The 12383-nt window shown below is 41.1% G+C and overlaps 3 protein-coding genes across 4 annotated transcripts in view; 1 reads left to right on the forward strand and 2 right to left on the reverse strand.

Moving 5' to 3' along the window:
- Positions 1–5392, forward strand: part of LOC115628331 — a 52057-nt gene extending 46665 nt beyond the window's left edge. The window contains exons 10-18 of the mRNA XM_030524392.1: positions 573–698; positions 1241–1842; positions 2298–2462; positions 2524–2863; positions 3505–3897; positions 3969–4182; positions 4249–4365; positions 4429–4827; positions 5109–5392. Of these exons, the coding sequence (XP_030380252.1) occupies positions 573–698; positions 1241–1842; positions 2298–2462; positions 2524–2863; positions 3505–3897; positions 3969–4182; positions 4249–4365; positions 4429–4827; positions 5109–5305 (2553 nt within the window). The 3' untranslated portion in view covers positions 5306–5392. The remainder of the gene's footprint in view (positions 1–572; positions 699–1240; positions 1843–2297; positions 2463–2523; positions 2864–3504; positions 3898–3968; positions 4183–4248; positions 4366–4428; positions 4828–5108) is intronic.
- Positions 5393–6084: 692 nt separating this feature from the next.
- Positions 6085–6845, reverse strand: LOC115628330 (ubiquitin-related modifier 1 homolog). Of its 2 annotated transcripts, none has more exons than XM_030524391.1 (5): positions 6761–6845; positions 6634–6701; positions 6490–6565; positions 6360–6408; positions 6085–6299 (listed from the first exon to the last, which is right to left on the reverse strand). In XM_030524391.1, exons 1-5 carry the CDS (start codon positions 6796–6798, stop codon positions 6231–6233), a joined length of 300 nt encoding a protein of 99 aa, XP_030380251.1. In that variant the 5' UTR covers positions 6799–6845; the 3' UTR covers positions 6085–6230. The 2 variants fall into 2 exon arrangements, with proteins under 2 accessions (XP_030380251.1, XP_030380250.1); XM_030524390.1 differs by having other exon boundaries at positions 6490–6571; positions 6761–6833.
- Positions 6846–7249: 404 nt separating this feature from the next.
- Positions 7250–8494, reverse strand: LOC115628332 (transmembrane protein 70 homolog, mitochondrial). The gene is made up of 2 exons (XM_030524393.1): positions 7787–8494; positions 7250–7716 (listed from the first exon to the last, which is right to left on the reverse strand). Exons 1-2 carry the CDS (start codon positions 8288–8290, stop codon positions 7510–7512), a joined length of 711 nt encoding a protein of 236 aa, XP_030380253.1. The 5' UTR covers positions 8291–8494; the 3' UTR covers positions 7250–7509.
- Positions 8495–12383: the final 3889 nt, after the last annotated feature.

Below are 12383 nucleotides of genomic sequence, written 5' to 3' on the forward strand. Positions count from 1 at the left end.
CCCACCTCCACCTCCACCTGTTAACAAACCACAGCCAATGTCTGGCGATGCGTTACCTGCGCCTGCGTCTTCGATTGTATCAATTCAATTGGACGCAGCAGGTGATTAAAAATTGGTTAGAGCTACAAAATTATCAATGTGAGATCGTTGATTGCCCCAAGCCCCAAACGCCGGCTTGTTGGTGTTGTTGGAGTTGCTGGTGATGCTGTTGCTGTTGTATTTACTACCTAATACCTTAGGGAGTTGGCCGCGGAAATTCTTCAATCATTTTATATGATTTGTGTTCGATTGGATTTTAATTTGTAAATTGGAGGCTAATTAGAGCAGCGCGTCCATTTTATACAAGTATATGAGTTTCACTTTTCGTTTAGCCATCGAGAGAGAAAGACACCGAAAGGGGCAGGAAGGGGAGAGAAAGGCAGTCATTAAATGAAATGTGTAGCCAACCTTGGCCAAACCTAAGGCGTGGGCGCCTCACACATTGTCTATGCATGCTCGAATATGTGTGAAGGCTTTACATTTCCAAAATATAGTATGAGTAGCTTCATTTATGATTTTACAACTCTTTCTAGGTCACCTCTTGGCTCACTAGTGATGGTGCAGAAACCTTGCAGAAATTTGCACAACTTCAATGGGACAATGAGACGCAGTTCAAGGCCCAAGAGCAGGAGTTCGAGAACTACTACTTCATATCGATGGTGAGTAGAAATGAAAAATATACTTGTAGTACAAAAATGGAAATATTCACTAAAACAGCGACAGTTAGAGGAAAATTCATAAAATTATTGATCGATTCAAAAAATAGTATTACCATAGAAATCTTTCAGTTATTGCAGAAACACCAATAGTTGCGAATTAAATGGTGTCTGCCTTACGATCTTTTAATGCTCCCTGACTGTCTGTTTAGAAATTCGTCTGACTGTCCGTCTAATTCTAATTTTTTAAGAGCTCGAATGAGCAGATTCTATGATAAGGAAATCCCACTAAGCTTTGCTCGATACCCTTATTCATTTAGAAATCCTTCAACCTAGGCCAAAAATCATCAATTAATTTCTATATTTTGTAAAAGTCAGACATTGCCTTTGATATTTTACTATCCATTAAATAAAATGGTTATGGAAAACTAATAACGAAGTTAAAGTAAATATATGTAGAATCAACCGTATAGTATATTACAACTTATATTACAATACACAATAATAAGGAAACTTTTTTAATCTCTATTATTCCCTTTATACAGAAACACTTGGCCAAAGGCCGCGATCTGCACGCGGCGGCAAATAATATGGCCGTGCTGGGCGATAGTGCCAGCAACCTAAAGGCGGCGCTGGACAAGTTTGCCGAGAAGCTGGAGGAGACCCGCGAGCGCATTGAGGGCGCAGCTCGTCTCCTGCATCTGCTGACGCAGCACACACGTGAGGAAGCCATACGCGAAGAGATGCAGCGTCTGGCCGAGCAATTGGGCGCCATGTCGCTACTGGAGCGCTATCGGCTGGACAAGTCCTCGGCGGCGCTCCGCAAGGGTGCTGGGCTGAACGCGACCAGCAGCACGCCCACGTCAAGTGGAAAGCTGGCTCAACGCTCCAGCTATCGGTCCAGTTCGGGCAACGGATCCTTTGAGGGTGTGCAGTCGTGCAATTGCTGGCGCGAGAGCCGCAACCTGGAGGACATGGATGAGTTGTTGGCCGCCACAGCCGTCGAGGAGGAGGATGGCGAGGAGGAGCAATCGAAAATAGCCGACTCTGGCGTAGGTGTCTGCGATCGCTGCGAGGGCAATCCGAAGCTGGAGCGTATCTGCTCCTGCCAGAGTCTTAACGAGGCGAACAATGTCTACGACAAAAGGTCAGTGAAAATCTCTATAACGGCACCTCTTGTGGAACGAAGTGGGCCATCAGAGATATTTATAAGAAAAATTCCGTCCTCACGATGACTTAAAAGGTTATCAGAATCGGATTGAACTTTTAAGGCTATAGCAGAAACCAATTCTGAAGTAGTATATTATTTGGATCAGTAAGGTGGCATATATTTGGCACATTTCAAATATTTTTCAGCCTAGAGCTTATAGGGCAGAACTTGATATATAGTAGGTATTGCTTATAAAAATCATGGTAGTAACTGTTATTTAAAGTTCCTGGTAGTACATTGGGAAATCGATCAGAAAAGCTTCTCCTAAGAAATCTCGAAAAACTCTTCTAGATTTCTTTCTTACTATATAGGTTCAAATATATGTATCTCTTCCCTCAAGAAAAGGTACTCCTGGGCAACTGAACTAAAATTATTTCCATCCTTCCTTTCAGTCACAACTGCGATGAGCTCGATGATGAGTGTTTCGAGCGACCGACAAAACGTTACATGGACATGCACTCGCCTGTGGAGGCGAATGCACATCTACAGTGCCATGCATCCAGCCTGGAGCTGCCCAAGCTGGATGAACTGAGCTGTTTGGACCCAAAAATACAAAAGTATGTGTGACCAGAGGCCCCGTGCGTCCAAGTAGTTAATTAAGTTGACCCATATTTGCAGAACGCTTCTATTGATCATGCGCGAAATGATTGGTACCGAACGCGACTACGTGCGCTCCCTGTACTACGTCATCGATAACTACATCGATGAGCTGCTCCGAGATGATATTCCGCAACCGCTGCGAGGTCAGCGCAATGTCATCTTTGGCAACATCGAGAAGATCTTTGAGTTCCACAATTCACATTTTCTCAGCGAGCTGGAGCGTTACGAGCGCAATCCCCTAAAGGTGGGCGCCGCCTTTTTGGAAATGGAATCCAAGTTCTATTTGTATGCCTTGTACAACAAAAACAAACCGAAGAGCGATACACTACTCAGCGAATATGGCAGCTCCTTCTTCAAGGTAATAACAACTCGGACTTTCTGCTAAAAATTTATAAATGTTTTCACCGTTATTCACCGTTATTCAACCTTTCCACTATTACTGAGGTTTAGCTTCATACATATGTATATAACCTGCGATCCACACTTCAGGCAACAAACTAAGGGTATTTCCGATTGCTGTTTGAGATTTAATTTTCATTTTATCGATCAGCTGCAGTGTGAGCGATAAGCCTGCAGAAAATACGGGCACACCAATTGTTAAATAATAATCTAATCAGAGACATCAAAATGTGTGTTCGCTTTTCCGTTATGTTGGTGTCAAATTATAAAATGAACAATTTGCAGCATTTAAACAAATCAAATCTAAGTGGCACGGCAGCAATAGCTTAGTTTAGTTGTAAAAAATCAAATCTAAAAATCTTCTTCTTAAAATCTTATTTTTAAAATCTTCCCTGAGTTGGGCGATTATTACATTTTTAAATTAAAATTGTCATAAAATATTTAAAGACTAATAATAGTATAGAACAAAACAATTAAAAAATCTAAGTACAAGGCAAATAATATCTATTAATCAGTACATACATACATATTTAGTATACATACATAATCGTAATAATTTGGATATTTGTGTATATTTGAAACTTCCCTCCTTACTCACAGCCCAAGCAACTGGAGCTGCAGGATAAGATGGACCTGGCGTCATATCTGCTGAAGCCTGTCCAACGAATGGGAAAGTACGCTCTACTGCTGCAACAGCTGGTGAAAGCCTGCCATAGTGTGGAAGGGGCAGCTCTGCAGGAGATTCAAGCCGATGTGGAGGAACTGCAAAGGGCCGAGGAGATGGTCAAGTTTCAACTGCGCCATGGCAACGATCTGCTCGCCATGGACTCGCTGCGCGACTGCGACGTAAATGTGAAGGAGCAGGGTCGTCTGCTGCGTCAGAACGAGTTTCTCGTCTGGCAGGGGCGCGGCGGCAAGAAAACGTTGCGTCAGGTCTTTCTATTTGAGGAACTGGTGCTGTTCAGCAAGGCCCGACGCTTTCCCGATCACAAGGTATGAACTAAAAGTGTGGACGAGGCGATCACTAATACTAATACTCTAATATTATTTGTTCCTTGGCACAGAATCTCGACATTTACATCTACAAGAACAGCATTAAGACCTCGGACATTGGCCTGACGGCGCACACAGGGGACTCGCCTACAAAGTTTGAGATTTGGTTTAGGAAACGGAAACCCGACGACACTTGGATGCTGCAGTGCATGTCGGAGGACATCAAGAATGCCTGGACCGAGGAGATTTCAAAGTTGCTCTGGAAGCAGGCGAAACGAAATCGAGGTAAGGTCGTGCGATTCCACTGCGATCTGACAACCCTGCGAACTAAATTTTTGGTATGGATTTCAGAAATTCGCCTAGCTGAAATGTCCTCCATGGGTATCGGCAGCAAACCGTGCCTGGACATACGGCCCAGCAACAACCAGATCAATGACCGATCCATACCACTGACGCAGCTCAACAAAAGTAAGTGTCTCCCCTTGATCAAATAACCAATTGTAACCATCATTGAAGGACAAACTCTTCCAGCGCCCAAACTACGTCACGTTGAGCCAGGCAAAGGCAGCATGCGTCGTCCCAATTCCCTGATATCGGAAAGTTCTCTGTCCAGCGGTACGAGCAGCTCCTCGATTAGCACCTCGTCGGGCGGCGGCCATGAAAGTGGGCGCCACAGCTTACACTTTGGAAAGTTGCATAGCAGCGCCAGCGCCAGCGCCAGCAGCAGCAGCAACAGTAACAGCAACAATGCCACGCTGGAACTCATCAACGAGACGCAAGCACTGAAGCTCAACAATCATAGCCACAATCACAATCACAGCGAAGGCACAGCCGAAGCGGCAATTAACAACAGCCACCATCCAAGTGGCAAGAATGGCCACTCGCGCCACCACAAACGCTCCACGACAATTGTCAGCCAACTGTCCATGGGTATAGAGCTTGAATTGTGCTACTTCTTCTAAACGCACCCCGTTATCTTCTAGTTTGTAGTAGTCTTGTTGTTATTATTGTTGTAGTTGTAACTACCCCGTACTTGTATATATCACCACCTCCTCCAAATCCGTATTATTAGCCACAAAACTGTAAATACTTTCCCCACACTTGGCAATTTCGTGCTGCATGTTCCGTATATTTATATATATGTGTGTGTGTGTGTGTGTTCCCGAATGATACTACACTGCTACATGTTTTTTCCCCCATTTCACATCTAGAGAGCGGCATTGTCTCCGACATCTCTCTGACGCCGGATCAGGAGCTTGCGGCAGAGCATGCGAGCAGCAAGGCGACTGCCACCAGCTGGTCAGCATCCACCACATCGACGACGAGCGGCGCCTCCACGGTGGTGCTGAGGCGCTACAAATCGTACGCTCATGCCGCCGAGACGGCAGCGCCGGAGCACAGCAAATAGTTGCTTGGATTTCTTTAACATTTAACTACAATATAAATACATACATACATATTTTCAGCTAGAGAGGAGAAGAAAGTTTATTAGCTTTAGAGAAAGGTTTCATCAATTCTGATTATTATTTACATATACATACATATGTTCTACAATATATTGATCAATTTGTTATTTATTATTTATTACTTTTTAGTTGTGTTAATTTGTCATAAATATTCATGTATTATTTGCCTTCTATGCACCATTTAACGTTTAATTTACTTAATTAACATGTATATGTTTAGGCCTTCTTGAATATTTGAAATTATTGAATTCATTGTGTCAATCGAAATATATACTTCATAGTTCTAATCGATCACCACACCCCTCAATACACAGAGATATCAATAACAGCGCCCACATATCCACGAAACAGAAGTTCATTTAGTTTTTAATATGTACGTTAAGTGCCTAAATATAAATTATAATTATATATTTTTAAAGTAAATACGAATAATGCATATAAGCAAAGATATATTAAATAAATGTTGCTTCGAGTTCGCATTGTTTCAATTTCAAATTTGAAACCATACAGTACTATGGTTGCCAAGTGTTGAGTAACGTACTACAAAAATACTACTTCAAAATAGCACGCAACAGACACAGCGTTGGAATTCCCAACCGCTTATTCGCCATTGGCGAGACTTATAACAAACCATGATGCCGGCCATCAGTAGTCAAATGAAGAAAATTTTACAACCCGAATCATCGTGTGGGCCTTTGCCGTAATTGGTAGAGGGACGTAATTCTGATTGAAAAATGATTTTCTTCTTTTTTTATACAAAAAATCATCATCATTAGTTTTCTTATTCTTAGCTTAATTCTAAAGAGCGTGTATTTTTTTCAAGTGACTAGTGAAGTCGACGTGAGAGGCAATAACCTGTTGAATGTTTCAGCCGCCGTGCAGCGTCGATATGAAAAGCACGTTGTCGTTTGGCTGCAATTCATACTCCAACTCGCCCTGAGGATTGATTTGTAATTAACTGTATATATATGGAAGTCAAATAAGGGGAATACTCACCAATAGTTCCCAATCCGTGTCATTAATCAGAACCAAAATGCCGGGTCGCCTTTAACAGAACAAATAAAAGTTACAATCAACTTCGAAGAGGAAGTTGTCACAGCTCGCCTGTCTACTTCTCTTCACTTACACAGTGTCTCCTTGCAAAAATAACTCTGGCCGCTCCGTAAGTATATTAGCATGCATCCATTTCAGCAAACTAGCAACTGTCCCTGGACAGAAAAACAGAATAAAGTACACACATACATACATATATATTATTATCAACACTTACATTTTACCGTGCCGTCCAATGATAGTTTGCGGCGTTTAATGTTGCCAAACAACAGCTCGGCCCCTGCACTAGAAAAGTAGAAAAAGTATCAATAATGCTCATTATGTTTAATACATTGCTCAAATACCTGAACTCCAAATTAATTTGCAATTCCTTCGCGCTCATTGCAATTATGTTTAGCGCTCTTCCTCTTGTGTCCGCCGCACAGCTGACCGTTGTTTCACATAAAAGTTTATTTTGTGATCTAGTTCTTTTCATAAATTTTTGAATTGTGTAGTTCTCTTTCGGTTGTTCATCCAATAGACAGGTGTTATTTTTAATAATAAACTCTAATTTATTATCAACATTGTACTCTGTACAAATTACATTAACGGATTTTTGCTAGGAAATTACAAATTATTAATCAACTATTCCTTAGAAATTGAAACTGGAATTCAAAATGAGGCTAATGTGCAGAAGTCGGGCTACTTAAAAAACACTTTTCAATATATCCATGTATTTTCAATACTAACGTTTAAAGAACAACCCGTGCGGTTACCTACACGACTTGAGTTTGGAAAAAATCAGGGTTTTGGCGTGAACCATATGATCCCTAAAGGCAAAGAAGCGCCAACACTTCAAGTAATTCTTTTAATTTTCAGTCTAGTGGGAAATCTTGAGACTGTTTTAAGACAAGGTTATTAAGTGTTTTACATGTGAAAAGATCAGGACAACTTTGAGAATATTACTTATGAATAAATATTTGAGATACAGAATTAATCAGTTATACAAATATCGTTCGAATCGCTTCACATACTACCTAATATTTCACACGCTACCTAATATTTCACACACTATACGAATTAAAAATTGAGGCCAAACAACTTATTTTATTATCTATGATTTTGTTCTTTTATCGTCGGTCGTGTCTGCACTCAAGTCCAACTTAAAATCAACGGGCTTGTCATAGCCCATGATGCGCACGTAGTGCTCGGGATCATCAAATAGGGCCGGGTCCACAAACAAGGCACGCTTGCCGACGACAAACGAAGTGAACATTCCGGGCACTTCAGGCACGGTCACATCGTTGGTGCGGAATTTCGTCTGAAAAGAGCGAATATTCAATTAGCCAAATTTTCCAAACCCAGAAGCATAATCTAGCCGATCCATTTACCTCAATCTTTTGCAGCAGCAGGGATATTGTTGTTGCTATATATTGATCAGTGGAGGGGTTATAATGAAGCTCCGTCACGTACTTCTTGGTTATAAAGTGCAGCAGCAGTGGCGTGACAAATGTGAAAAAGCCGGCCGTGGTACAAATGAAAACAGCCAGGCCTGTGCCACCGATTTTCATTCCCTGCTCCAGCAAAATGGGTTGCGCAGCCAAGCCAGCCAGACTCGTAGTCAGTGAGAACACCTTGACGACTTTCATGCGCGACGCCAGCGTGCCATAGTAGATCCGCTTCAGGCCACTACCTTTCGCACCATCATCGGCAGCTGCTGCTGGGGAGGCCGGTCCGGCAGCATACCATCTGTGCGGCACGGCTGTAGCTGCTGCAGTTCTGCCCGCAATTGTGATACTGAGGCCGGTAGCTGTGCTTCCGCCTCCACGATAAGCTTTGGTTAGGATTGAGGCGAATTGTTTGCCGCAAGGCAGTGCGGCACGCATTGTGAACATGTGGAACTGAATTCGTTTGTTCTGCAACTCTTAATATCTAACTTTTTTCGCTGCAACCGAAATCTGAGCGTATTGTTGAATAACAATTGAGCAGTTCAGCAGCATGTGTTGGAGAACAGCTGTTTTGTTCAGGGTGACCATGGCGCAGAACTCCGCAGCACAGCGAATGTCAATTAACGTGAATGGTATGAAACTTGGCTAAGTAACGGCTATTTCAAACAAAGAGCAAAGACACAAACCCAGTTGGCTTTCAAAATTGCAATTAAACAATATTGTTATGGCGCCTTCCTTTAACACTTGTATTCAACAAAGCAGAAGAGCAGATTTACATATTTACGGCGTTGTGCACAATGATGCTATTATATAATCGGAAGTGGGCCGTGTTTGGCCAAAAATCTATTTAGAGCGGGCGCAAAGGTTTGTCTACGTGTGCATGCATGTGCATGTGCATACTCGTATGTGTAATGTGTGTGCATATAGCAGTTGATTAACGACAACTGTGGAGATTCGGAATGGAGCTGGGTTTTTATTGTTTGCTGTTCGGCTATTTATGCGTGCACGGCATGTTATGAAAACCAAAAGCACATACAAAATTCGCATGTAAATGCGTATTAATATGCTCGAATTAATGCCAACCACTACGCCCACTTGATGTGGCGGTGGGCGGTGGGAGGTGGTGGAGTCGTTGGTGGTGCCAGCGTAGCAAACATGCTACATGCAATTTGTCGCTGTTTGGTGCAACCGCTGTTCAACCACATTTTTAATTTATGTTCATTTAATTGTTTAAATTAAATTGCTATCGAGGTTTGTTTTTCAATTGATTGCTGTCAGGCACGCTTCGTTTGATTTTATTAATACATAAAAAATCTGTATGCGTGTGCGAGGGGGGAGCGAAAAAACAAAAGGCGAGAGCTGGTCGAAATTCTTGAAATCTCTTCAGTGCAATACTCGTACAATGTGCAGTCGAGCGTCACTAATCAACAATTTTCACAGTGACCAAAAATCACATTTGATTTTGAATTGCAATGACGACGGCCTTCCCGACCCAGACTCAGGCCCCGACCTCGACTCGCCCACAATTCTTCAGCAGCTCAACTGGCTGCCCCGTCTCACATGTCAGTGTGTGTGCGGATGTGTGTGCGGATGTGTGTGTGTGTTTGGTTGTGGACGCTGTTGCTGATGATGCTGATGCTGATGCCTGCCATTCGGCAATCCTTTTGTTATACGTGCCTTTTGTTGTCATTTCATTATTGTTATTTCATGCATCATATTCACACACACACACACACACACACACACACACTCACTTACCGAGTAGCACGTTACTATTGCTGCTATATCTATGTATGTATACATATACATATACATACACATATATATTTATGTATGGGTGTGTGTGCATAACTGCATCGTTGGTTGTTGCTTTCGTTGCCAATTGTTTGGCCAAAAATTTCACATGCACTCGCCTGGACGACCAGGCCAAATAATTCATGGCGCAGAACTCGCGCTGATGCTTCAGTCTGCCTACATACATACATACATATGTATCTACTTGTATATATACATATGTACATATATGTATGCACACACAAACATGTGAGCGAGTGTGCGTGTGTATTTTATGCATTGCTCATTCAAATTCGTGGCGGTATCAATTTATTTTTATGCCTCTTTTATGTCAAGCGTAATCTGCATATGGGTCTTTATAAATATTACCTTGCCACAGTTATTGTATGATTGATGTGCTTTTTGATTAAATGTGTTTATTAATTCATTCATTTAGTCAATTATTGAGCTCACACCCGCAAATTCGACACCTGATTTAATATCTGTGTTGTTAAAACTAATACGGATATACTCTCAGCATTGACACGAAACTAATCAACATTTTCCAGATGAAAAACTTATGTGTGATTAAGATTTGTCGACTTTATCATCCCCTTGATTAATATCTGCATTTTCTTAACCAAAAGAAGGGCTTTCAACAATTGATACGAAACTTGTCAACAAATGAAAAACTTATGTGTAATCAAGATTTGTAGACTTTATCATCCCCATGATTAATATCTGGATTTTTTTAACCAAGAGAAGGACTCTTTTATTCGCAATATATTACACTTTTGAACATAAAAATAATATTTTATTAAGATTGAATCGTCAAGAGATTGTTCTAATGGGATCTATATAAAATAATGAGACTATAAACCAAAGTTTTGTAATTCAAGCTTGAAAAGTTATCAATGCTGATAGACTTTCAGACGGTTCGATTTGTCTTGTCATGCTAATCATACTTATATTTGTATATCCATAACATGGAATGTACGCGTTAATTTGATATTATTGTAATTTGATTAGATTTCTCCTTCTTTTAGCTTATAAGATGCTTTTTATAATTTTTATATATTTTCCTCCTATGTCGACAGTCATATGTTTGTTGACATAAATAAATAATTTAAAAAATTAAATAAAATAAATAACGTGCATTTAACATGCTGTACGAGAAGTCTAAACAAGGGGGAGGCTGTGATCCATTCCACATTTCATTCCGGAAATTTTAGATAACAAGATCTAGGCAGGCCAATGCGACTATTAAATTATAGAGTACTTTCTTATCTTTCTCTGGCCAGTTGTCTACAGTGTTTTAATATCCCTCTTATATCCCCTTTATCTGGCTGGTATAAGGCAAATGAGAATAATGTGGATGTGGATGGTAACGCAATATAAAGCGCTCAAACATTTGGAAACGAACATCGCTCCAACCTGTGTGAACGAACATTTCTCACACGTCCCTGAAACTTGTGGTGCAGCAAAGTTGAAAGTTCATGTTGCAAGTTGCGGTTCGTTGAGGCATCGGTAAGAGTTGCGTCGAAGTTTGAGACTAACAGAGTGAAGTTCGAGTGCTAATGTCCTTCCACTTATACTCAAAATGGGCAGCAAGTTGAGAAGGATTTGAGAGGACTCGCCAAAGGGGCGATTTACGTATACTATATACTCGTAGGCAAAGGCAGAGTATGTATAAGACTTTGAAGGCGGCTGAATGCAATTATGGAACGTTTAACAATTAATATTGAAATGAAATTGCGCACAAAGAGGGAAAAAATTACAAAAATTGGATAAAAGCCAACTGGAACGTTGAAGGGGGAGGAAGTTAGTGAGAAAGCAACAACTCGGGTCTGAACGCAAGAAATTAATGTTGAAATTGTGGTGCCGATGGTCGAGAGAGGTGGTAGAGTAATAAATCATTTAAAATTCACTTTAACACGCGCAGCACACACACACACACACACACACACACACACACATACATACTATGCCATAGACACACAACTGGCTACATCCCGACCATGAGGCATGCTGCATGCAGGGTCCATGACAGTTTAGTGGCACACATAGGTGGGAAAGAGCAGAGAGCTCTGCAAATGCTGCACTAAATGCTGGAATAATTACGAACTTAAACTATGCGCATATTTAAAATAGGACAAAAATGTGCTGGTGAAAAGCACTGAGAATAAAAATAAAAACAAACGACGGCAACTAGCGGCAAGCCAAGGTCCCGGGTATACTCGTATGCACGAAAAAGTTGATAATACTCGCATGTGGGGTACTAAATGGCTTGGTTACACACCCTGAATGGGTGTCTCAGTCAGAAGTGTGAAGGCTGCCCACACAGACCAACTGTGTCTGTCAGCAGCAGCATGTCTATAGTAGAGAGGCCTAGGGGTCATTCGCTACACAAATTTTGGAACTAGAAGATAACTAAAAACAAATGCCAGCATATACTCAAAGAGTTCATATATGGCAAATAGAGAAAAATACACGAATATGTTGATACATCCTTCTACACTCATTTGCATTGCCAGAAATTTACTTGCGTTGCTTTTTTTCAAAAAAAAAAAAAAAACATAATAGGTGTACTTATTCTCTGAACCTGGTTCGAACGGGATTGATTCTAGAGGATAACCCTCTTTTCCCGGAACTCAACTGTGCGTCCCGTTGAACGCCTACGTATACAAATATTTCTGAAATTTCATTTAAGCACAGGATAAGACACTTCAGGGTATATACAAAAATTTGTAATATATATTAATATTCA

This window comes from Scaptodrosophila lebanonensis, unplaced genomic scaffold, assembly GCF_003285725.1.
Source record: "Scaptodrosophila lebanonensis strain 11010-0011.00,11010-0021.00 unplaced genomic scaffold, SlebRS2 tig00000113-arrow-arrow-pilon, whole genome shotgun sequence".
NCBI classification, from domain to species: domain Eukaryota; kingdom Metazoa; phylum Arthropoda; class Insecta; order Diptera; family Drosophilidae; genus Scaptodrosophila; species Scaptodrosophila lebanonensis.

Coding starts and splice junctions, on each gene's coding strand:
- LOC115628330 (XM_030524390.1), bottom strand. CDS start 6,798: ATGAGCGCGAAGGAATTGCAAATTAATTTGGAGTTCAG. Junction 6,572..6,633: donor ATTGGACGGCACGGTAAAAT/GTAAGTGTTGAT, acceptor TTTTCTGTCCAG/GGACAGTTGCTAGTTTGCTG. Junction 6,300..6,359: donor ACACGGATTGGGAACTATTG/GTGAGTATTCCC, acceptor ATCAATCCTCAG/GGCGAGTTGGAGTATGAATT.
- LOC115628332 (XM_030524393.1), bottom strand. CDS start 8,290: ATGTTCACAATGCGTGCCGCACTGCCTTGCGGCAAACAATTCGCCTCA. Junction 7,717..7,786: donor TGCTGCTGCAAAAGATTGAG/GTAAATGGATCG, acceptor CGCTCTTTTCAG/ACGAAATTCCGCACCAACGA.